Source organism: Drosophila elegans, unplaced genomic scaffold (genome assembly GCF_018152505.1).
Source record: "Drosophila elegans isolate 14027-0461.03 unplaced genomic scaffold, ASM1815250v1 contig_183, whole genome shotgun sequence".
Lineage (NCBI taxonomy): Eukaryota > Metazoa > Arthropoda > Insecta > Diptera > Drosophilidae > Drosophila > Drosophila elegans.
Window position 1 is genome coordinate 9,144,172 of NW_024545550.1, and position 19,119 is coordinate 9,163,290.

General features: G+C 41.4%; 10 protein-coding genes across 13 annotated transcripts; 3 read left to right on the top strand and 7 right to left on the bottom strand.

Annotated features, from left to right (window-relative positions):
• Positions 1–4: 4 nt before the first annotated feature.
• LOC108144605 (MAGUK p55 subfamily member 7) lies at positions 5–6,559 on the bottom strand. 4 transcript variants are annotated; one of them, XM_017269625.1, is made up of 9 exons: positions 6,219–6,559; positions 3,702–3,811; positions 3,364–3,641; positions 3,118–3,249; positions 2,692–2,721; positions 2,207–2,374; positions 1,698–2,019; positions 1,251–1,427; positions 5–1,142 (listed from the first exon to the last, which is right to left on the bottom strand). In XM_017269625.1, exons 2-9 carry the CDS (start codon positions 3,742–3,744, stop codon positions 622–624), a joined length of 1,671 nt encoding a protein of 556 aa, XP_017125114.1. In that variant the 5' UTR covers positions 3,745–3,811; positions 6,219–6,559; the 3' UTR covers positions 5–621. The 4 variants fall into 4 exon arrangements, with proteins under 4 accessions (XP_017125114.1, XP_017125110.1, XP_017125115.1 ...); XM_017269621.1 differs by having other exon boundaries at positions 1,251–1,544; XM_017269626.1 differs by lacking the exon at positions 2,692–2,721.
• Positions 6,560–7,524: 965 nt separating this feature from the next.
• LOC108144279 (glycine-rich protein 23) lies at positions 7,525–8,064 on the bottom strand. The gene has a single exon (XM_017268967.2). It carries the CDS (start codon positions 8,047–8,049, stop codon positions 7,579–7,581), a length of 471 nt encoding a protein of 156 aa, XP_017124456.1. The 5' UTR covers positions 8,050–8,064; the 3' UTR covers positions 7,525–7,578.
• A 287-nt stretch (positions 8,065–8,351) lies between these two features.
• LOC108144278 (keratin, type II cytoskeletal 3) lies at positions 8,352–8,906 on the top strand. Its single transcript, XM_017268966.1, is given in 1 exon segment — positions 8,352–8,906. A coding segment is annotated over 1 exon segment (453 nt). The 3' UTR covers positions 8,805–8,906.
• Positions 8,907–9,679: 773 nt separating this feature from the next.
• LOC108144281 (5'-3' exoribonuclease 2) lies at positions 9,680–10,193 on the top strand. The gene has a single exon (XM_017268969.2). The coding sequence runs from the start codon at positions 9,734–9,736 to the stop codon at positions 10,094–10,096; it is 363 nt and encodes a 120-aa protein (XP_017124458.1). The 5' UTR covers positions 9,680–9,733; the 3' UTR covers positions 10,097–10,193.
• Positions 10,194–10,300: 107 nt separating this feature from the next.
• LOC108144250 lies at positions 10,301–11,033 on the top strand. Its single transcript, XM_017268930.2, has 2 exons — positions 10,301–10,397; positions 10,840–11,033. The coding sequence occupies exons 1-2, from the start codon at positions 10,301–10,303 to the stop codon at positions 11,031–11,033; spliced, it is 291 nt and encodes a 96-aa protein (XP_017124419.1).
• LOC108144249 (single-stranded DNA-binding protein) lies at positions 11,028–11,518 on the bottom strand. Its single transcript, XM_017268928.1, has one exon. It carries the CDS (start codon positions 11,435–11,437, stop codon positions 11,096–11,098), a length of 342 nt encoding a protein of 113 aa, XP_017124417.1. The 5' UTR covers positions 11,438–11,518; the 3' UTR covers positions 11,028–11,095.
• Positions 11,519–11,782: 264 nt separating this feature from the next.
• Positions 11,783–12,376, bottom strand: LOC108144251. Its single transcript, XM_017268931.1, has 2 exons — positions 11,999–12,376; positions 11,783–11,796 (listed from the first exon to the last, which is right to left on the bottom strand). Exon 1 carries the CDS (start codon positions 12,374–12,376, stop codon positions 12,023–12,025), a length of 354 nt encoding a protein of 117 aa, XP_017124420.1. The 3' UTR covers positions 11,783–11,796; positions 11,999–12,022.
• A 746-nt stretch (positions 12,377–13,122) lies between these two features.
• Positions 13,123–14,059, bottom strand: LOC108144266 (collagen alpha-2(IV) chain). The gene has a single exon (XM_017268951.2). The coding sequence runs from the start codon at positions 13,965–13,967 to the stop codon at positions 13,194–13,196; it is 774 nt and encodes a 257-aa protein (XP_017124440.1). The 5' UTR covers positions 13,968–14,059; the 3' UTR covers positions 13,123–13,193.
• A 799-nt stretch (positions 14,060–14,858) lies between these two features.
• Positions 14,859–15,398, bottom strand: LOC108144283. The gene has a single exon (XM_017268971.2). It carries the CDS (start codon positions 15,300–15,302, stop codon positions 14,952–14,954), a length of 351 nt encoding a protein of 116 aa, XP_017124460.1. The 5' UTR covers positions 15,303–15,398; the 3' UTR covers positions 14,859–14,951.
• Positions 15,399–17,149: 1,751 nt separating this feature from the next.
• On the bottom strand, positions 17,150–17,606 carry LOC108144257 (glycine-rich RNA-binding protein 2). The gene has a single exon (XM_017268938.2). The coding sequence runs from the start codon at positions 17,599–17,601 to the stop codon at positions 17,215–17,217; it is 387 nt and encodes a 128-aa protein (XP_017124427.1). The 5' UTR covers positions 17,602–17,606; the 3' UTR covers positions 17,150–17,214.
• Positions 17,607–19,119: the final 1,513 nt, after the last annotated feature.

A 19,119-nucleotide genomic window follows, 5' to 3' on the forward strand; every position in this document is an offset into this window, starting at 1 on the left:
TCTCTTAATGGCATTTAAAATAGGTTTTTATTAATAATTCTCACTTGTTTTCAACAATTTGTCACTACGTTTTTGATGAAATCAGTTTTCGAAATGAGACATGTTACACAGAAATTGAGATTGTATCCAATATGCTCTAGTTAGTGAGTGAGTGTATATACAATCGAGATACAATACGGTTAGCATTAGGGTTACAGGGGGGATTAACTCTGTTCTTTGATTTCAACAACGTGTAATAAATACATTTATAATTTAGTCCATTTTTGAACACAAATAAATTTTGTACAACAAGTTTTTAGAATTTAATTGTTATCGTAATTGTAAGATAGATGCTGGTTGAGTTTAAATTTCCTTCTCTTTGTGTGTGTGTGTGTCTATTATTGTATTCATTTCTTTGTTTTCACTGTGACGCAAAAAGGTACATGTCGTGAAAAGGACTAAGGCCGGACGGGAGTGCCCAGCAGGACCGCCTACGGGTAAATAGTGTCTCTCCTCCTCCTCCGTCTCTCTAGCAGATTCGTATGCTAAATTCGTATGGCAAAAATACTTTGGTGTTGTTGTCGTCTAACAAATTGCATGAAATGCTTCTCCACATTGTTTTGGCATAGTACTATGGTACACCTACTGCACCCACATGGATGGCGCCCATATGGGCTCGTTCTCCAGCCGCTGGACATTCTGGACGAGCTGCTCGAAGGCGCTGACCAGCTCTCCATTGACCAGCTCCACGTCGAAGAAGTGTCCGTACAGGAAATCGATGCGTTCGGCCGACTTGACCATATCCTCGAACTCCTCGTCCGTGAAACTCCTGGCATTCGCCTCATCGAAGGTGGACTTGGCCCTGGCCTCCGTTCGCGTGGCCTTCAGGATGTCCAACTCTGGTGGTTTCACGTGGATGAGGAACGGTTTCAGCTGGGCCGTGCGCAGAGTCTTGATCGCCTGGTAATGCGGACTCAGCACACAAACACATCCCGCGTTCACGATTGACTTGACGCTCTCCGCCGACGTTCCATACAAATGACCCTTGTACTCGCCGTGCTCCACAAACTTTCCCGCCCCGATGTCCGCATCCATTTTCTCACGCGGCACAAAGATGTACTCACGTCCGGCCACTTCTCCAGTGCGCATTGGTCGGGTGGTGTCTACAAAAGGTAACGTTTATTGTTTGAGATGTTAATTTAAGTTCATCCACTAAATCGAACCACTGTTAATTGTTCATTCATTTTTTTTCACTCACGAGTAATACTTACACGGCACTGGGCTGCGGAACTTCTCGGGATCGCGGGCTATCAGCCGACGGCGCAGTTCGTTGCGACCCACGCCAGGAGCTCCGATGAGCACTATGGGCCTGAAGACACCTGGCCGGGGATACAGCTTGGCCACCTCCTCGTACGTGGCGATCTGCTCGCGATCAAAGTCATCGTTCTCTGTCAAATCGTACATGATCTTTTTAGTCTTGGGCTGGCGGCAGGAGGAGCTGCTGCTGCTGGCAGGCAGACGCGGGGAACCAGGTGGGGTGGTGCAGAGTGAGGCGCATGATCCGGCTGGCGATGACAATGGTTGGTTGGGTGATGTATGGGTTCAATTGCGGATTGGATGACGGGTATTTGCGATGCATCATGAAATTAGAGCAATTTTAGTCATGCGGATGGACAATGTAATGGGTGCAATGAGTTGGCAAGCCCGAGGATGCTTACGCTTCAAGTCCAAATCAACGCCATCCTTCTGCGATCGATCGTGGAGGATGCGGCGCTCCTGCAGCGCCCGACTGGGAATCAGACCGGCTCTCGCCGAGCGTTCGTGCTCCTTGCGCGCCTGCCACCAGTAGGCATCGTCCTGGCCCACAATATGCAGCACATCGCCACGCTGGAAGGCCAGGCCCGCCTCCTTGCACGGTATATAGGGATCCACATCCGGATTGTAGTCAAAATGGGCCCGCACCCGTACCTTGGACTCGCGCTGGGCGCCCTTGTTGTCCGCTGGGACCAGCTTGAAGGTAATGGTGCCTTCAGAGTTTTGCTGCAGGAAAGGGATTTAGTTATTAGATGGGTATGATTTTAAAGGCTTAGGTGAGATTTAAAAAAATGAATATCAAAATTAATAGAAAATTAATTGTTCTAAGTCTTAAACAGATTATTAAGCACTTTTTAAAATTTGCCATAATTTAACAATAAATAATAAATTTCACTTAAAATCTAATACTTACCAATATGGTGAGCACATCGCCTGGCGTCTTGCCCTCCACGTTGATGCTGTTGACCTCGATGACCTCGTCGCCGACGTGTATCAATCCGGATCGATCGGCAGCTCCGCCGTGCATGATTCTCGCTATGATTATCTTGCCCGTTTCCTCGTCCGTTTTAATGGTGGCCCCCTAAAAGTAGGCAATAGCTATCACTAGAAATTCAACCCAAAGTGCGTATGTGTGCGTGTGTGTGCCTCTGTGTGCGAGTGTGTATCTGTGTGAAGTGAGGTTTCCGATGTTCTGGATGTCTATATATATATCTGATGTATGTGTCACAAAAACAACAACAACAACGACAAAGGAATGAGGACAACGGAATGTATGTTATGTATCTTTTGTTATTTGTTGTATTTGGTGCTTGGCAAACGGGTTTCTGTTTGTTTTTTTTTTTTTTATTATAACATACAGTGGACATTTTGTACAGCTATGGACATTCGATTACTTACAACAATTGGCTCCGCACTCTGTGCTCCTGTCTGTGTTTTTATATTTTTTTTACATTTTTCGATTTTATATTATGTTTGTTTGTTGCAAATGCATTTTTGTTTTGTTTGTTATGGACGAATTCGAGAAATTGGATTCGATTTCATTCGATTTTAACAAAGGCAAAGTTTACAAAATTGATTAGCATTGGGAAGAGTTGACATGAAGGCGATTACAGTAGAAGTACGAAAATGAATGAAGGCGCAAAGAGAAAGAGCAGTTGGCAAAGGCGAAAGGGGGAGGCGGAGGGTGGTGAAAGTGGGGGTTGAGAGGTCGGAAATGAAAGTCGAGAGTGGACAGTGGAAAGCGATGGACAGCACAGAACAGCGATCACGGCGAGATGAGATAGGCATGGGAAAGTGATGGTCCAGCTGGAAATGCACACTCACCAGGGGCTCGTTGCTCTTCACCAGCTGCACAATCTTGATGGTCTCCTCATCCTCGTCCATTTCGACAGGCGCCTCCGGCAAATGCGGGTAGAAGTCCTTCTGGGCAATGGCATCGTGGGCAAACAGGAGGTGCTGAAATCAATCAATCAATTAATTAGAAAATTGTGTTTTTAATGGATAGCAGATGTGGCAGATGTAGGCTTAAGGGAAGACTCAATTGTATTATTTTCCGATTTAAGAACTCACCTGGACGTGAGAGTCCTGCAGTAGGTGGAAGGCCTCCTTGCAGTCGTCGTTCAGGTGGCAGTGCTGCGACAGCTGCTCCAGGACCTCATACAACACCTGGGCGGAGGTGGAGAGCACGGGAGCCAAACGATCATCCCGCCCCACCTTGGCCACCTTCGTGTGGACATTGACCAGGGCATTTAGCTCCTTGGACTCCAGCAAGGCCTTCAGAAAGTCAATCTCCTGGTCATTGGACAGGTTTTCCGACTCCTTGAGCGTGGTGATCAATTTAGAAAGAGCTGCAAAAAGTGCGCCAATGGTTAATCAATCATTTTGGACAGCTCTAGTGCGTCACTCACCTGGATCCCAGTTGATGTCCGATGCCATAACTGCTGCTAGCATGTCACACAACCGTCGACGAGTCACTGTCCTTGCTTATCCCCAACAATTTATCCTTTTTGCTCTGTTCCTATAATCGAGTTAACAAAATCGATATGAGACTTTAACAACAAATTTGCGCATAAACATGTCAACGGGGGGCAAGCGGGGCCAGGCGAAAGCCAAATGATAATTCCACGGCCCAAGGCTGCCACCCACAAAAAAAAGCCACCCACCGACCAACAACCATAAACACCATATCCTGCCCCCTCTCCTCCAAAGGCTTAGTTTACGTCACTCGCCACAAAGGACACCAAGCTCTGTTTCGGTTATTAACAAACAGTCCTACTTCTATAAGTTAATTTGCTATGTGGCACAGCCAAAAACAAAAAGTAATTTAACGGAAAGTTATTAAACTAATTTCCCTAATAACTGGTTAAAGCAATTCTAAAACTTAAATATAATTTTGTATTTATGGTACCAAAGATAACCATAGTTTTAACTTTATTTTTTGCCTTTAATAAGAAGATTTGTATATTTTTATAATATAGTAGCTGTTTTATAATTTTGGTTAATAATTATTATATTGTGCTTAGTAAATCTTATGCAATATAGCTATATTTTATATAAAGAAGCATAATAGTATTCTTGCTAGTTACAGCTAGTTCATCTAAAAGAAGCTTCACTGCTTTGTTACCATAACAACAGTTTGCGCCCCATTGAACTTGATACGCCGGAGTCGGGGACTTTGGGGAGCCCACTGACGACGCTTAGTCTGAGGAAAAGAGCTCCCGGCCAGTGCAATTAGCTGACATTAAGCCCGGCCAAGTGGGGCATCCGCTGTTATTGGCCATTGGCTTCTGGCCAGGGGGCAAGTTGATTAGAGAGCAGGCGTTGGATTTTTGGTCACTTTCGTCTGCCCAGTGGCCCGGAATGTTGGCGCCCCTTTTTGCAATCTGCACTCCATTAACTGTTCAATGACTGCGCTTCCTGTTGCTGTTTTGCTGACTGTGGAGGAGGAGGAGCCTTGGCCAGGTGCCACATTCCAAGGGGTCACCAACACGTTGCATGACCGCTACTCATTAGTGCCACGTTTTTCATGGAGCTGACGTGGGCTGTGATTAGTGTCAACTGAATGGACTCTTTGGAGCCCAAGAATAGCGTCTCAAGTGGGGCATTCACATGTCCTTCAACTTGCCACCGGGGTCTCAAGTTTCAGCTTCTTCATATGGATAAGGTAATGGGACCACCAACACACATCTTAGTCAGCGGACAGAACTTGTCCAACGACCTTGAACTACATACTCGTCGGTACACACAGCCACTCAGTACACAAAAAGCCCGAACTACAAACAGTTCTCAGGGTGAGTTGCACCGACGTCAGTGCGTGGGATCCGAGGGTTGCAGCCACTTTTGAGAGTGTTTTATACCAGGGGGTGGTGCAATTTTAACATCAGGGTAACTGCTATTGTTTAAACTACCACCAGAATGTCCAAACACATGTTTTTTTTTAATGGTTTTGTGTGTGGAATTACATATATTCTTAAAGATTTTTATGTGACAAAGAGTCACGTTTAAAAGTTTACTTTAACTTCCTAAGTCAGGCAACTTTTTGTTATTTTTTTAATATAATTTAAATTTTTAGCTGAATTAAAAATATAAAACCTGTATTTACAAATATACCCCACTTCTAAATGTATGATATTTTTATAGGAACTTTTTAAAGTTTTTTTTTAATATAGTTTGTTCAAAAGACAGCATTTGAATTTCACCGAATGCCCAATAAAATTATTAAAAAAAACAAAATAAATATTAAAATTTAAGTTAAATCAAATCAAATCAATTTCAAAAGTAAAGACTAGTTTATGGAGCTTAGTTTATGGAGACCGAATCGAACAAAGTTCTGTCGTTAATTTTAGTTACAGAACTTTTGTTTCAGCAAAGTTTTAACTTTAGACTGTTTTACTGTAGTTTCAAGGAAATTCTTCGAAGGGGGTGTTGCATGTGCAACTATTACTGTTGCCAATCAAGCGAATGACAAGCAGAAGCCAAGAAATCGAGTCAAGCTTGGCCCCAATTACACTAATTACGCCGAGGAAAGCCGAGACAGGCCAAGAGGTCTAGCGAAAAGCGAAATAATGACGTTGCCTGTGGCCTGACAATTGTGAAAGTGGATGGGTAGACAATGACAGTCCTTGTGGCAAGTAGATAAGGCAGGTACCAGGTCTTTAACACCCCCAAATCCCACTTGTTTTTAAGGGAAATTGAAAAGTAGTAGCAAGTACTTGCACTACCTACTTTAAATCAAACCTAAAATGAAGTTTGGTCATACTGAAAACAGCGGTGTTTTAAGAGAAATCAGGGAGAGAGTGTGAAATCACAGAGAGGAGAGAGTTATCTGAGAGAGCGTTGAAAGTTTTCCCCAGAGAATTTGATTAACAACAAAATCTGGCCCACAGAAGAAAAGACAAAGAATCATTTAAATTAGTGGTTATCACCTGGAGTTTTTCTGGGCAGTTGGCCAATAAATTTCAATTGTGTCCCAGCGTTGTTTTATTTTTAAATTTCCACTTCACTCGCAGACACTCACGCGCACACAGAGGCCCAACAACAAAACGGCATGTCTGCTATTTTCGCTAATATTTTCTTTGCTATTTTTAGGCCACTAATATTGCGCACTAGCTAAGTTAACCGTTATTTGGGTTGCACTTTGTATTCTTGGGGGAGTTCACATTTTCCAAAAAAGATAATCAAGGTGATATAGTCTCTAGAGTCCGCCAGCGGGAATCCCAGAACGGCGAATAACGGGAGCGGAAGCAACTGCACACGACGGGCAAAGAAAAACGTTTAGTTTCAGGAATTCATTTGGACATCGAGGCGACTGCCAAGACCATTTCCCAAATCTCTTTGGTCGGCATCTCTTCCCAAAGAGCGCATCTTCTTACTCTTAAGTTTTCTCTTAGTGTCAGCGCTTAAGCTTATCAAAACAGTGCATTTTAATATCTAATCTCAGGCATCAGAATAATAATACATTATTTCTGCCATGTACTTCATCAAAGCCAAACATTCGAAAACTATTCAAATCATGCTGTAATTGTGTTCAAAAATCCTGTTTTCAAGATAAAAAAAGAATTTAAGCTAAAATTATACAGAAACCATACCACAACAATCAAAAACTTTAATGGATTGAAAATATGGATTTGATACACCTAATTTAATTTAATTTTTCATTGGTCTTATCAGTAGAGAATATCGATAAAAAGAAGAAAGAAAGTGTAATTGGATAATTGTTCTTGTAATGTGTCGTATGTTACTGAACATTACCCCTTGCATAGGCTTGCATTTACAAAACAAAAAGTTCAAAAGAAATTTTTTTTAAAAGAGTCACAGCAGAGAAGACATAAATTCTGTCAAAGAGAGAAAGAGCCAAGTGACCAAAAGACATAGAGTAATTGGAGCGACAAAGGAAATGAATGGAATCAAATGCACCACCAGAGAGTGGGAAGCCCAAAAGTGTGAGAACACAGAGCGCCAAGGGGACTTTTTTTCCTTTTTCTGGGGGTGGAAACTGCGCAGGTCAGCAGAAAATCCAGAGCGCGAAAAATACAGGGTGTTTAGTTGTAATCTGTTAAAGTTACATATGTTAAATGATAAATTTTTCAAACATTTTTAATTGCTGAGATTGCAATTATTTTCTCATTTATTTATTAGAATTACGATTTTGAAATATATCAGAATGTAAATTTCAAATAATAAAAACAAAAAAAAACTAGTTACTTTTAAATAACAACAAAGTTATTGTTTGTTTTGTATTAACTTGTATTTATTTGGCAATTTCTCTACATTATTTACTAATATCTATCCCAGTAGACCGCCACCCACTGCACCCGCTCCTGCTCCAGCAGCAGCTCCAAATCCAGCGAATCCTTCTCCGAACTTTTTGTCGTACCGGGCGCGGTATCCACCCCCAAAGCCCCGTGCTCGTACACGATAGCTTTCCTTATAGCGTCCAAAGCCGGCTCCTCCTCCGATTCCGCCGCCAAGGAATCCACCTCCTCCTACGAGTCCCAGAGCCTGAGGCTGTTGTTGCTGGATGACGGGCACCTGTTGCACAATGGGCACTTGCTGAACGACTGGAACTTGCTGGATGACTGGAACGGGCTGGACTCCTCCAATACCACCCACTCCTCCAATGGCACCCACTCCTCCAATGGCTCCCACTCCTCCAACAGCTCCAACTCCTCCTCCTCCTCCCAGGGAATGAGCTGCAGTCCTCCAAGCACTAATTCCCAGCAACAGCATAAGTGGCACTTGCAGATCACACTTCATCTTAGCTGAGTGTCGAATAACGATTTGTGTTACGTTACCCAAAACCGCCTGGTTTTTAATGCCCCAAGCAAGCGACCTTCAGACCCAAAACGATGACGATGATGAAGTGTGAACCACTGACCATCGGGCAAAACCAAAAACCAAAAACCAAAATTCCCTTATTAGAACCGCCCAAACAGAGCTGGGGTTTTTTCTACCCCGGCGCCCAACTATATGCCAATTGGATGTGCAAACAGTGGCCACTAATTAATTTGCATAAATAAGCAGCTGGGAGTGGGGCAGACCAAATAGTTTAACTCATCATGTTGTGGCAAACGGTCTACCTGCTCGTTTTGGCGTGCGCCTTGGTCAGCACAACACCGATCCTCTCCAGCAGCGATCTTCTCCAGGAAAGTGTTAGAAAGCCCCGGCACATTGGAGGATTCGGGGGTGGTGGAGTCGTAGGTGGCGGAATCGTGGGTGGCGGAATCATTGGAGGAGGAGGAGGAGTAGCTGCCCCCATTATAGCAGCCCCCGCTATTTAAACCGTACCCATTGTATCCACCGTGCCCATAATCACCACTGTTCCCGTTGTTTCCAGCATTCAAACTGTTCCTAGTTATGGTTATGGCTATAATGGTTATGGAGGAGTATATCCCGCAGCTGGAGGATTAGGTGGACTTGGTGGACTTGGTGGCATTGGAGGCGTTGGAGGAGGTGGCTTCGTCGGCGGCGCTGTGGGTTTTGCCAAATTCAAAGGCGGTTTCTTCGGCTAGATGTTTCCGAATAAGTCTGAGTGGGTCTCTAGTGTAAACAATGAATAAACAAAAGTGCTGCGAGATCGAGTTTCGGTTTGCCCAGTGTTTGGAATCAACAGATTCGATGAGCTTGCATATATTCCATTTTCAACTGGTTGTGTTTGAGCTGTGGATATTTCTGGAAGAGTCTCTTCTCGCTGGTGTTTGCTTTAATATATATGCCGAAAGTCGCGCGAGGCGAGGCGGATGGGCTTTTCGAGTGGTAAACAACAAGCCATCGAGCGATTACAGTGGGTCAAGTTGGCTGGCTTGGAGAGCAATTCGATACTCGATAATCGTATTCCTAATTCGTAATCATTTTAGTTGGTTAGGTTAGGGTTAAGGCTTTGCCGAAGATTTTTTTGGTAATTTCTTTTTATTCCTGCTATTTAAACCATAAACCATTTGGCCTTTTAATGATTTGACAACTTTAAAAAACATATTTTCTAACAGCGTTTCATGAAGTGTTTAGTTTTCAATTTAATTATTCCAGCTTGGATACAAATCCATATTAACGATATTACCTTTTAAATCAGATGCATATTATGCTACACAATCCTCAACGAACTAGATGTTGTACCACTGTTACTCAAACTTCCGCATTATATATCATTTCATCAACACATTAAGATTGGGTCAACCTAATGTATTTGTGTAGACTTTATTTTTGGGTTTTTTTCTCAAGCCAATAATTATTCTCGCCGGCTTTGCTTGGCAAAAAATTGAAATTAGACGAAAAATGTAAAAAAAAGACATTCAATGGCAATCAACGAAATGCCAATGAACCTCCTTTGTTTATGAGACCAGGTGCTGGGTGTTCTTGGCAAATGTTTGGCTATAAATTAAAGACCAGCTGGGCGATAAGTTGTAGTATTTGACGAAGTCTGACAAGGAATACATTCAGCGAAATGGATTACAAGCGGATATTATTTTTCTTCATCATTGCTGCAGCACTGCTCTTGTGCGATTTTGTAAGAGCAGATGAAACGGAAACGGAAGTGATTGAGGAGGAACCGCAGCTTTTGGAGGCTGGAGAAACTGCACAGGCGGATTCCGGAGATGAGAGCGTGAGGAAAGTGCGCCAGTACTTTGGACCACCACCGTTTGGACCACCACCACCACCCTTCTTTGGCCCACCTCCACCACCGTACCCGTACTACGGCGGTGGTTTCGGTGGCGGTTTCGGCGGTGGCTTCCAGAGAACTCGAGTGGTCACCCGTACCCGTTACCGTGGACGCGGTGGCTACTACGGCGGTGGCTTCTATGGCTAACTGAGCTGGCTGAGCTGAATTTCGTTGCCCATTTTGTGATACTTCTTTTGTACTGCCCCATTGGGTGCAATAAAATTAACTACCTTATGCAAGTCCATTCGATCGGTGATTTCTTATGGTTTACAAATAACACTTTGACTTTATGGCGGGGGAAAGCTACGATTGGAGGTGTTTATAAGAGGGCAGCGCGGTTGTGCTAGCAAAATGTTCCGCTTGCTGCTGCTGTGGATCACTGTGGTGCTAGTTGTAGCTCTGGATGAGCGGGAATTCGATCCACAGGTGGCACCACCTACAAGTTTGGGTAAGGCACTAAAGCATTTTATTATTAAGTCTTCTTATTAAGTCTTCATTGGATAAGTTATACCCAAAATACAAGACTTGCTTTAAGATTTACAAGGGAATGAATTGAAATCGTAAAAAATGTTGTTTTTCAATATTTCTTACAGCCAAAAAAATTAGTTATTGAAACTAAACTATTTTGGTATTTATTTTGAACTATTGGTTATGAAAAAATTCTTAATAAGATGAGTATTCCATAAAAACAACGAACGTATCAAAATAAAACTTATGTGGCTTAAGAATAAGGACTTAGACAACAGATTAAGACTGTTTGGTATAAGACTTTTAAGATGTAATTTATTTCTTAGATATTGTGAGCATACCTTTTTAAATGCAAAATTCTCCTCTAATGAATGTTTTTTGTAATTCTTTTTTTTAATTTTTTACACAAATTGTTTTTACAGTTCCCAAACACTTTCAACTATGGCGTAGTTTTGCCAGTCAAGTGCGCATGGTCTTCAGTCGTTTTCAGCTTAAAGCACCCACTGCACCACCACCCACCGTTAAGACCAGGATGGGTATTACCACCAGTACACCAAAACCAGAACTGCAGTTCTATGGAGCTCTGAATCCCATATATCAAACGGGAAACTTTTAACATTACTTAACCAGACTTTATTATGAAAATTCTAGACTTAGACTAATTTTGTTGCTGTTACATTAACGGAACTTCTTGTTGAAGAGGCTCTTGAAGCTGCCCAGTCCACCGAAGCCGCCGCCGAAGCCATGTCCACCGAAGCCACCGCCAAAGCCGTGTCCCAAACCACCGAATCCTCCCTTCAGGCCACCAAGTCCTCCGAAGCCGCCAAACTTGCCGCCAAGTCCGCCCAGACCTCCCAGTCCTCGGACCACACGTTCGCCTTCCAGCTCATCCACCTGGGGATCCTGTTCCGCCTCCAGTTCCAGCAAAGTCAGTGGTTCACCATTCTCCAGATCCAATGGAAGGGCCAAACAGCAGGAGATGACGGCGATCAGGGCAAGACTCAGAGCAAGGAACTTCATTTTGTGGTTTAAGATAGCTGATTGTAGATAGCTGATTAATGGATGCTAGCTGGATTGGTACTTAATACCAAGTGCCATGTCAACTAGGTTTATATACTTCTGGTCTGGGTCTTGGGCTCGTGCGAAGAGTTGCTAATTCTTAAAGTCAACAAAGTGTGGGCCCAGCAACGGCTGCGATCTGCGATCTTGGCCAAATATACTTGTACTTTCATTCATCCAAAATTTTGTTAGACTTTTGGGATGGGTTTTCGTCTTTCAGCCAGTGAGTGTGTGCAAATGGGTTGGGTTTGCTCAGGTCTTTAGCTTGGACCTAACGATAGTTACATCATGTTTGCCCATGCGATTACCAAGTTGCTGGTCTTGAAACGTAATCACAATGACCTTAGTTAATGTTTGTTTGGGACCAGATTTTGTTTGAAGAGTCATATACGTTATATTTGTGAACTAGTTTAGAACTCCTGCTAATCGTAGCGAATCCAGCTAAAAACAAAGCCGACTCGTTTGTGTCTTAAGTCTTTTGTTTATTATGCTAATTACTAGATATAAAGATTTGCTTAGCACCTAATGGTTATGGATGATATGGGACTATGGACTCCAGTGTGCGTATCTCTCACGTGCTGCCAGTTTTTGTCGTCTTCTCAGGAATCTCTTGTAGTATTTTGCATTCACAAAGTGTTGCGGATACGAAGTCACGGGCTTTTGGTACCAAAGTTTCGATGATTGCCGATGGCGATGCTTGCTTCTGGGTTCTGCGATGACATTATATCTCGTTTTTCTCACTTGTTCGGGGGCAAAAGGTCTTGACCAGGCCACGGGATCCAAACTGGCATCATAGCCAGCTCCGTTTGATGGCCACCAAGGCCTGGACTCACAGATATCCATGAGAAACAACAGGAAAGGTATAACTATCAGAATGTGTTGCAACGTGGAGTAGTTCATGTTGCAATGGTTCCTTAAAGACTGCTGCTCTTTGACCTTTCAACTTGGGTTCTTATACCCAGCTGAACACACACACCATTATCGGATTATCCCAGACATTTGAAGCGAACCAACTACCTGCCCAACTTATCAATGACCCTCAGGTACTCAGATAACTGTATTGCGCAGGCCAACAAATCACTGTGTGGATCGTAAATCAGGGCGGAAAAAGGTATTCTTATCTCGAGGGGAAAATCGGATAGAATGGAAAATGTTCAATGGCTCTGCGGGTGCGAATCATCGTGTTCGTTTCACTTTCGAGATCTGTACTCTTGGCCCCCTTTTGCCAAACTACCAACCTTGTACTTGACACCTGCTGCTTAATTAGCGTTTAAAAGAGGTTACTCTGTGGGTGATATTTGATATATGTCTATATATGAACGGGTGTAGACATCCTCATTCCCAAGTAATTGCTTTTAAATGGCTTTATATACTTTAAGGCTGTCGATAACTGTTTATCAGGTGTATATAACATACATGCTATTAAAAATAAATATTTTTTACAATAATTAAAATATTTTAGTTTGAAACCAAAGATGCATGGTATTTAAATTTCATTTAGCCATGACATTTTGAAATCAACAGCCAGATACTTGTTTTTACATGGTAAATATGCACAAAGTGTGTACAAAAGAAAAGCTTTTAAAAAGTATGAAAACTAAGAACATTTTCTGATTGAATAGTAAAAACACCATTATTTCTTCTGTTTAAATGTTCTTGTATTTTGCAAAATAAATAAAATAAATTATCTTATTGAATATTGAGCTATGGAGCTCATTTAAAAGCCAGGTGCGTAGGCCTGCATGTTCATGCGCTCCAGGAAACCACCGGGTGGTGCATAAAGTCCCTGCATGTTAACCTGAGGAGCAGGATACAGCCCTCCAGAGTTGGCTCCACCAAATCCTTGCGGAGCTTGAGGATATAGTCCCGAGCTGATGCCACCGAATCCTTGAGGTGCTGGATACAAGCCAGTATTTCCGCCACCCAATCCTTGAACATTGGCCATATTGACAATGCCGTTTAGCGATTGGAAGTTATCCACCGATGGGTTGGGCACAAATCCATTAGGCAGCTGGGCATTGGGGTACATCAGGGAGCTTCCGTACATCTGTGGCACGCCGGGATAGCCAAAGGATCCGAAGGGATTGAAACCGGGAGCAGATCCTGCCAGATTGGGATCCGGATACGAGGGATAGTTGTTGGCAATGTTTGTCTGCAGGCCGGGAATACCATTTAGGCCAGGTGCTTGAGGAATTCCTGGGTATATCAGGCCAGGATAGTTGGGATACCTGACCAGCTGGCCACCCACGGAACTCAGGGCCATCTGATTCATGGGCAACGCCATTCCCATGCCCATCGTCATGGGTTGAGATCCTGCAGATCCTGCTGGAGTCACATTGGCCACCATCTTGACATCTGCATCAGTAGATTTAAGCTGCCGCTCCTTTCGCAAATGCTCATCCTGATTCTGATCCAGGGGCTTGGCTTCTATGGTACCCAGGACTAACAGGGTAAACAGCACAAGTGCTTTCTTCACAACAAACTTGGTCATTTCGGTAGCTATCTCTGGAGGCAACTGTTTGCTTCCGGCTCGTCGGAATCGCCTTTTATGCCGAGGCCGATGGTGAAAACTTTCTTTTGCAATTATCCGCCTTGGTTTTTCGTTTAAAGTGATGCCGTTTTTTTTTTTTCATTTTATGTTTTTATGGCCGCAAAAGTCGAACACTGCCGGCCCACTGAGCGCCCATGTCTTCGGTTTTGTAATCTCTTTATAAACAATTCACACTTTTAGCCTAATGCCCAAGGCAAATAAGGTGCGAAATGTCTCAACGGCCCAGCACACGGAGTTCGCCTTGCAGAAAATCGTTGCTCACCAGATGAGTCGGACGACTCATGGGGGATATAAATATATATCTCATATCTGTAGGGTAAAGCGGGGGCGTCTGTGACCGCTCAAGAAACCAAGAGGCTGGGAAATTACTTTGCACCTCAGCCTAAGGGTATGCTATGGGAAATTATAACTTATATTTTTAGTTATTAACAAACCTTTAATTACTAATAAAGTAGAAAGAGATTTCCAAAAGTTTTTGAATTTCTTACTTTCCGTAGTTGTATAAGACTAATTTAATTGATAAAACATGCCTGTTTTTCTGATATTTGCTTTAGATCCTAACAATTTATTCCCAAAAATTTTTACCAGACATCGAATTATATGCAATTCTTTGAAATAAATTATATAACAGAAAATATCATAATCTTCCTGACTTATTTTTCAACGCTGAATTGAACTTATTACAGTTTTACAGTATATCAATATAAAAATGATATTGAAAATAATGCAATTTTATATATTTTTAATATAATAATAATTTTATTTGTTTAATGGTAATTTTTATAGTTTTTATCCTATTCCTATTTGTATAATATAAATAATAACAATAAATTGTTTGTACAACTTTAAAAGCTAGACCTGTGCGTTTTCTCAACTTGAAAGGTATCTTATTCTTATTTATCCAATAAGGATCAGTCGGTAGACTTATTTGCCATAGCTGTCGGTGTAGGCGGCACGTCTGGCATCCGCACGAGCCTGTCGGACGGCTAAAGGATCATCGGCCAGGTAGTGTGGGCCTTCTTCCTCCGAATCATAGGATCTGCGATGGGATCCACCGTAGCGAGATTTTCCGTAGACCTCGCTCTTGGGATAGCAAATGAAGAAGTCGCCCTTGTAATAATCCGCACTGGCTCGCTTTTGGCGCACTGGTTCTCCCGTGATATCCGTGGCGGAGACGAATCCTAAATCCTGGCTACTATCACTGATGGGAGCTGCTTGGATCAGGCTCAATCTGGCGATCAGGAAAATCGCAACGAAGGATATGGCAAACTGCATGGTTATCAGGTATTTAAGTGATTTTTGATTAGGCTTTGAATTGTAGCTGTTGGCTGGCTTGGTATGTCCACTCTAGATGGAGTTCCTTGGGGTTCTGTGTCTGATCTGTAGTCTGCCTTTGTCTTTTATAGCCGCGAATCTTCCCCAAATACGCGCTAATTGTTATGACTGACCAGCCAGCCAGATTCCAGTGGTGACACTAATTTTGATTCAATTATCGCATCGCACCACACAGCATTTCCGTCAATGTGTTCCAGCCTTTTTGGCCGGTTTCAACTCAAAACTCACAACTCCTCTCGTATGACGTCAAATGGGGGCTGAACCCCTTTGGGGGGTGGCATTTCTTATGTCTTTGCGGTTTTTGGCATTCGCAACTTTTGCTTTTTGTTGCGGTAGGCACCAAAATGCGTGTGAGTCATTGTTGTTTTCATATTAAGTTGGTCTCGCGAAATATCTCATAGAAAAAGTGTATCACTAAAATCAGTCACCAATTAGGCATTTCTTAGTATCACATCTATGACGTATGAGGCAGAAATTCTTTAGCACTGTAGACAAAACCATTTTTAGGAGGCTTTAGAGTGTTTAAATACAGTAAAACTTGTAGAAATCTTTATTACTTCATTTCGTTTTAATGGCAACAAAATTTAGAAATTGATCTCGAATAAAATGTCCAGCCAAGTTTCTCTTAAGCCTGTATGTACATATATATTTTTTTTAGTGTATTAAAAAACAAAAAAATCCTGATCTCTTAAATCTTTGCTTTGAAGAAATACCTGTCTTTTCGTTTATGCAACGTAAACTGTCCATAAATCTAATAATTTATAATTATATTTGTGGTTGCCACAACCGACTATAAAATAATATTTACATATTTTTATAATCTTGGTTTTATTTTTCTTTCTGTGGAATCGATCGAAAATGAGAAACCACAAAGTCGGTGTACCGCAGTGCCAATTCAAAAGGTGAGCATTTATTTTAGGATTTGTTTCGAGGTATTTTTAGTCTTTATGAGACAAGAACCTAACACTTAAGCTGAGAACTTCATTAAGTTACCTAAAAAAAATAAATTGAATCAACAAACTAACATTCTGCAAAATATTTATTTCCACAATATTGTTATATTATTGTAAATAACAAATTGGGGGACATGCTAATTAATTGCAATTGCAAAAACCTAGAAGTAAACATGAATAATGTTGACACAGTGCTTGTCACCAAGGAATTTAATTCCTCAATCGAGTGTGAAAAATATTTACCCTTACAAATTAGAAGTAATGAATCATAAAAAAACCCAAATTAAAGTTCATCTCCTCTGGTGAAATGTTGTGCCAGGAATTTGGAGGTAATTTTCCATTAAAATACTCGATTGCAAGGTTTTCGGGAGTGCATCAAAGCAAAACCGCAAAAACCCTGTCCCAACTCCAGATGACTGGAAATTGATCGAACTAGTGTTTTTGTTGACTTGTCAATTAGTGTGTGCCTCAAAAACAGGTTACATTATTCCAGACTTAGCGATTCCTTTCATTAAGAAATTTATTTCACAAGCACTAGTAAATATTGGCTTAAAAGCTATAAACAAAAGCAATCATATAAGCACATAATTATGATCCAAATGTGCTATTTTTAATTAAAGGGCTTAGAACTAGTGGAATCTTTGGCTTGGGAAGATTTTTCAATTGTGGGAAAAATAGAAATTCGATCGAGTTTAAATTGGATTCAGTGATTAGCGTTTGGAGACCGGTTCCAGTCGATTGCGTACTATTTGCGACTAAGTGCGTAAGCAAACTGCCGCGCCCCCTTACACTAAAAGCCACCCAATTCTCACCCCTAAAAACAAACTTCATATGTTTTTGTTTACATTTTGGACATTTGTCTATTTTCGTCTCAATTAATTTAAGGCAAATTAAAGTTATTAGCGTCCCCAACTGGAACTGGCTGAAGCGGACGCCGAGGCTGAAGCACTGCCTCCACCGCCGCCTCCGTAACCGCCTCCTGGATAGCCGCCATAGCCACCACCGGGATAGCCACCACCGCCGAATCCTCCGCGCCGGAAGCCACCACCACCGCCACAACAGAATCCTCCGCCACCACGTCCGCCAAATCCTCCAAATCCTCCTCCAAAGTGACGGGCAGCTCTCACTCCAGTTCCATCATCGATTCCGGGCTGCACTTCGGCATCTTCCAGCGTGACCTGCTGATCCTCCAGAGGATGCCCTCTGCTCAGCACCAGAATCGCCACAAAGACGACAGCAAACAGTAGATATTGTTTCATATTGGACACTCGAACACTTTCTACCATCAATTCGTCTCGAATTCTAGCTTTTATAGCAAAATAATCTTCGGGGGAGATCCCGTCTGAAGAGCAAGTGTTCTATAGCCCTATCATCCAGTATATGCCATCCAAGCATCATTAGTTATACCCGTGGGGCAATTATCGTTTGACGCTGATGATTTCACCAAAAACTTAAGGTCAACGGAAATCCCAGTCGCCTCATGTGCTACTTTGAAAAAAACAACCCCCAAACTCTCACAGTATTTACAAAATTTAAAAAAAATTATCGGATGGGTTACCTACACAATTTCTTAATTTGAGTAATGTACAAATACTCTTATTGTATTCTTTTATAAAAATGTTTTAATCTGGAAAAAGCATAATTAGTTTACGTTATATAATTTTTATCTATCAATAATATTATGAAATATTTTATGAATTTAAAGTTACGAAGTTCTTTTCCCGTAATTGTTTATGAAAGACTTTCTGCGATTGTAAATATCTAGTTAGTTGTTTAGTTAGAATTTTCTGAATATCTTAAAACATTTTTTAAATGTATTTGTATCCATAAAAAAATTAAATAATTAAATTGAATTTAATGGTAGAAAATTCTTTCCTCTCAATTGTTCAGTGAAGTCCTACTGCCCTTTAATATGTTGTCTAATTAACATTTTCCTAAAACCTATATGCATTTTTCAAGGTAGAGGGTATCTTTTCTGTTTATATCAGATCTTGTATTGTATCTATTTTTTTAAGACCAGCCCCCAGGTTGGGGATTTACTTCTCCTACGGTTGAATGCAGACCAGTAAACATCTCAAATGATCACTGACCCAAGGAAAGATGGATTTTGCGCAGTTAACTACTTGAATTCTCCGAGGGGATCGAGTTTACTTTATTGGCAGAGATGGGTGTCTTTTTTTGCGGATCAGGGGAAGCACATTAATTGCTTAAGCGTCAGTATTAAAAGGTTCAGTAAGAAAGTGAAACCGGTTTGTTGACCGGCATTCAAGTCATATCAAAAATGAGCTTAAAAGATTATCTGTAAATGAGCATGCAAAACGAAATAAGCGTAACAGATTTAAGCAAAACAAATCGTATGCCATTGCGATGGGTTAAACCGGTTTGAAGGGCTTATTAAATGGAAATACCTTTTTTTCTTACATAAAAGTTTAATTTAATTGACCAACTACCAAATGACTTTTCCGAATAAATTATGGCTTAAAGTGACGGTTTAATAATATGGAACTCAAACTAGGCGTAGACTTAAACAGCTTATTAAAAAACTATAATTTTCGCAATAACATAAGCTGTAGTTAATTGCAATATCTGATATTTAAGAACTTAATAAGAAACATAAAAAATAATCCATATATTTAAAAACATTGCAGTTTACCACGATCTATAAATGGTAACTTAACAAAAGTTAAAAATAAGATAGAGATAAATGTATAAAAAATAAAATAATATATTTTCGAATTTATTGGTTTTGTATTTACAAATCGCAATATTTTACGAAGAGCTCTTAAATATATTAAAATTTATAT

What these genes read in the sequence shown, in the direction of transcription:
- LOC108144266 (XM_017268951.2), bottom strand. Translation starts at nt 13,967, where the DNA reads ATGACCAAGTTTGTTGTGAAGAAAGCACTTGTGCTGTTTACCCTGTTA.
- LOC108144257 (XM_017268938.2), bottom strand. Translation starts at nt 17,601, where the DNA reads ATGGTAGAAAGTGTTCGAGTGTCCAATATGAAACAATATCTACTGTTT.
- LOC108144281 (XM_017268969.2), top strand. Translation starts at nt 9,734, where the DNA reads ATGGATTACAAGCGGATATTATTTTTCTTCATCATTGCTGCAGCACTG.
- LOC108144251 (XM_017268931.1), bottom strand. Translation starts at nt 12,376, where the DNA reads ATGAACTACTCCACGTTGCAACACATTCTGATAGTTATACCTTTCCTG.
- LOC108144283 (XM_017268971.2), bottom strand. Translation starts at nt 15,302, where the DNA reads ATGCAGTTTGCCATATCCTTCGTTGCGATTTTCCTGATCGCCAGATTG.
- LOC108144250 (XM_017268930.2), top strand. Translation starts at nt 10,301, where the DNA reads ATGTTCCGCTTGCTGCTGCTGTGGATCACTGTGGTGCTAGTTGTAGCT. An exon ending in GGCACCACCTACAAGTTTGG is followed by an intron (nt 10,398 to 10,839) that starts GTAAGGCACTAA and finishes TTGTTTTTACAG; the next exon opens with TTCCCAAACACTTTCAACTA.
- LOC108144249 (XM_017268928.1), bottom strand. Translation starts at nt 11,437, where the DNA reads ATGAAGTTCCTTGCTCTGAGTCTTGCCCTGATCGCCGTCATCTCCTGC.
- LOC108144279 (XM_017268967.2), bottom strand. Translation starts at nt 8,049, where the DNA reads ATGAAGTGTGATCTGCAAGTGCCACTTATGCTGTTGCTGGGAATTAGT.
- LOC108144605 (XM_017269621.1), bottom strand. Translation starts at nt 3,744, where the DNA reads ATGCTAGCAGCAGTTATGGCATCGGACATCAACTGGGATCCAG. An exon ending in TGCAGGACTCTCACGTCCAG is followed by an intron (nt 3,250 to 3,363) that starts GTGAGTTCTTAA and finishes GATTGATTTCAG; the next exon opens with CACCTCCTGTTTGCCCACGA. An exon ending in GCGATGTGCTCACCATATTG is followed by an intron (nt 2,020 to 2,206) that starts GTAAGTATTAGA and finishes CCTTTCCTGCAG; the next exon opens with CAAAACTCTGAAGGCACCAT.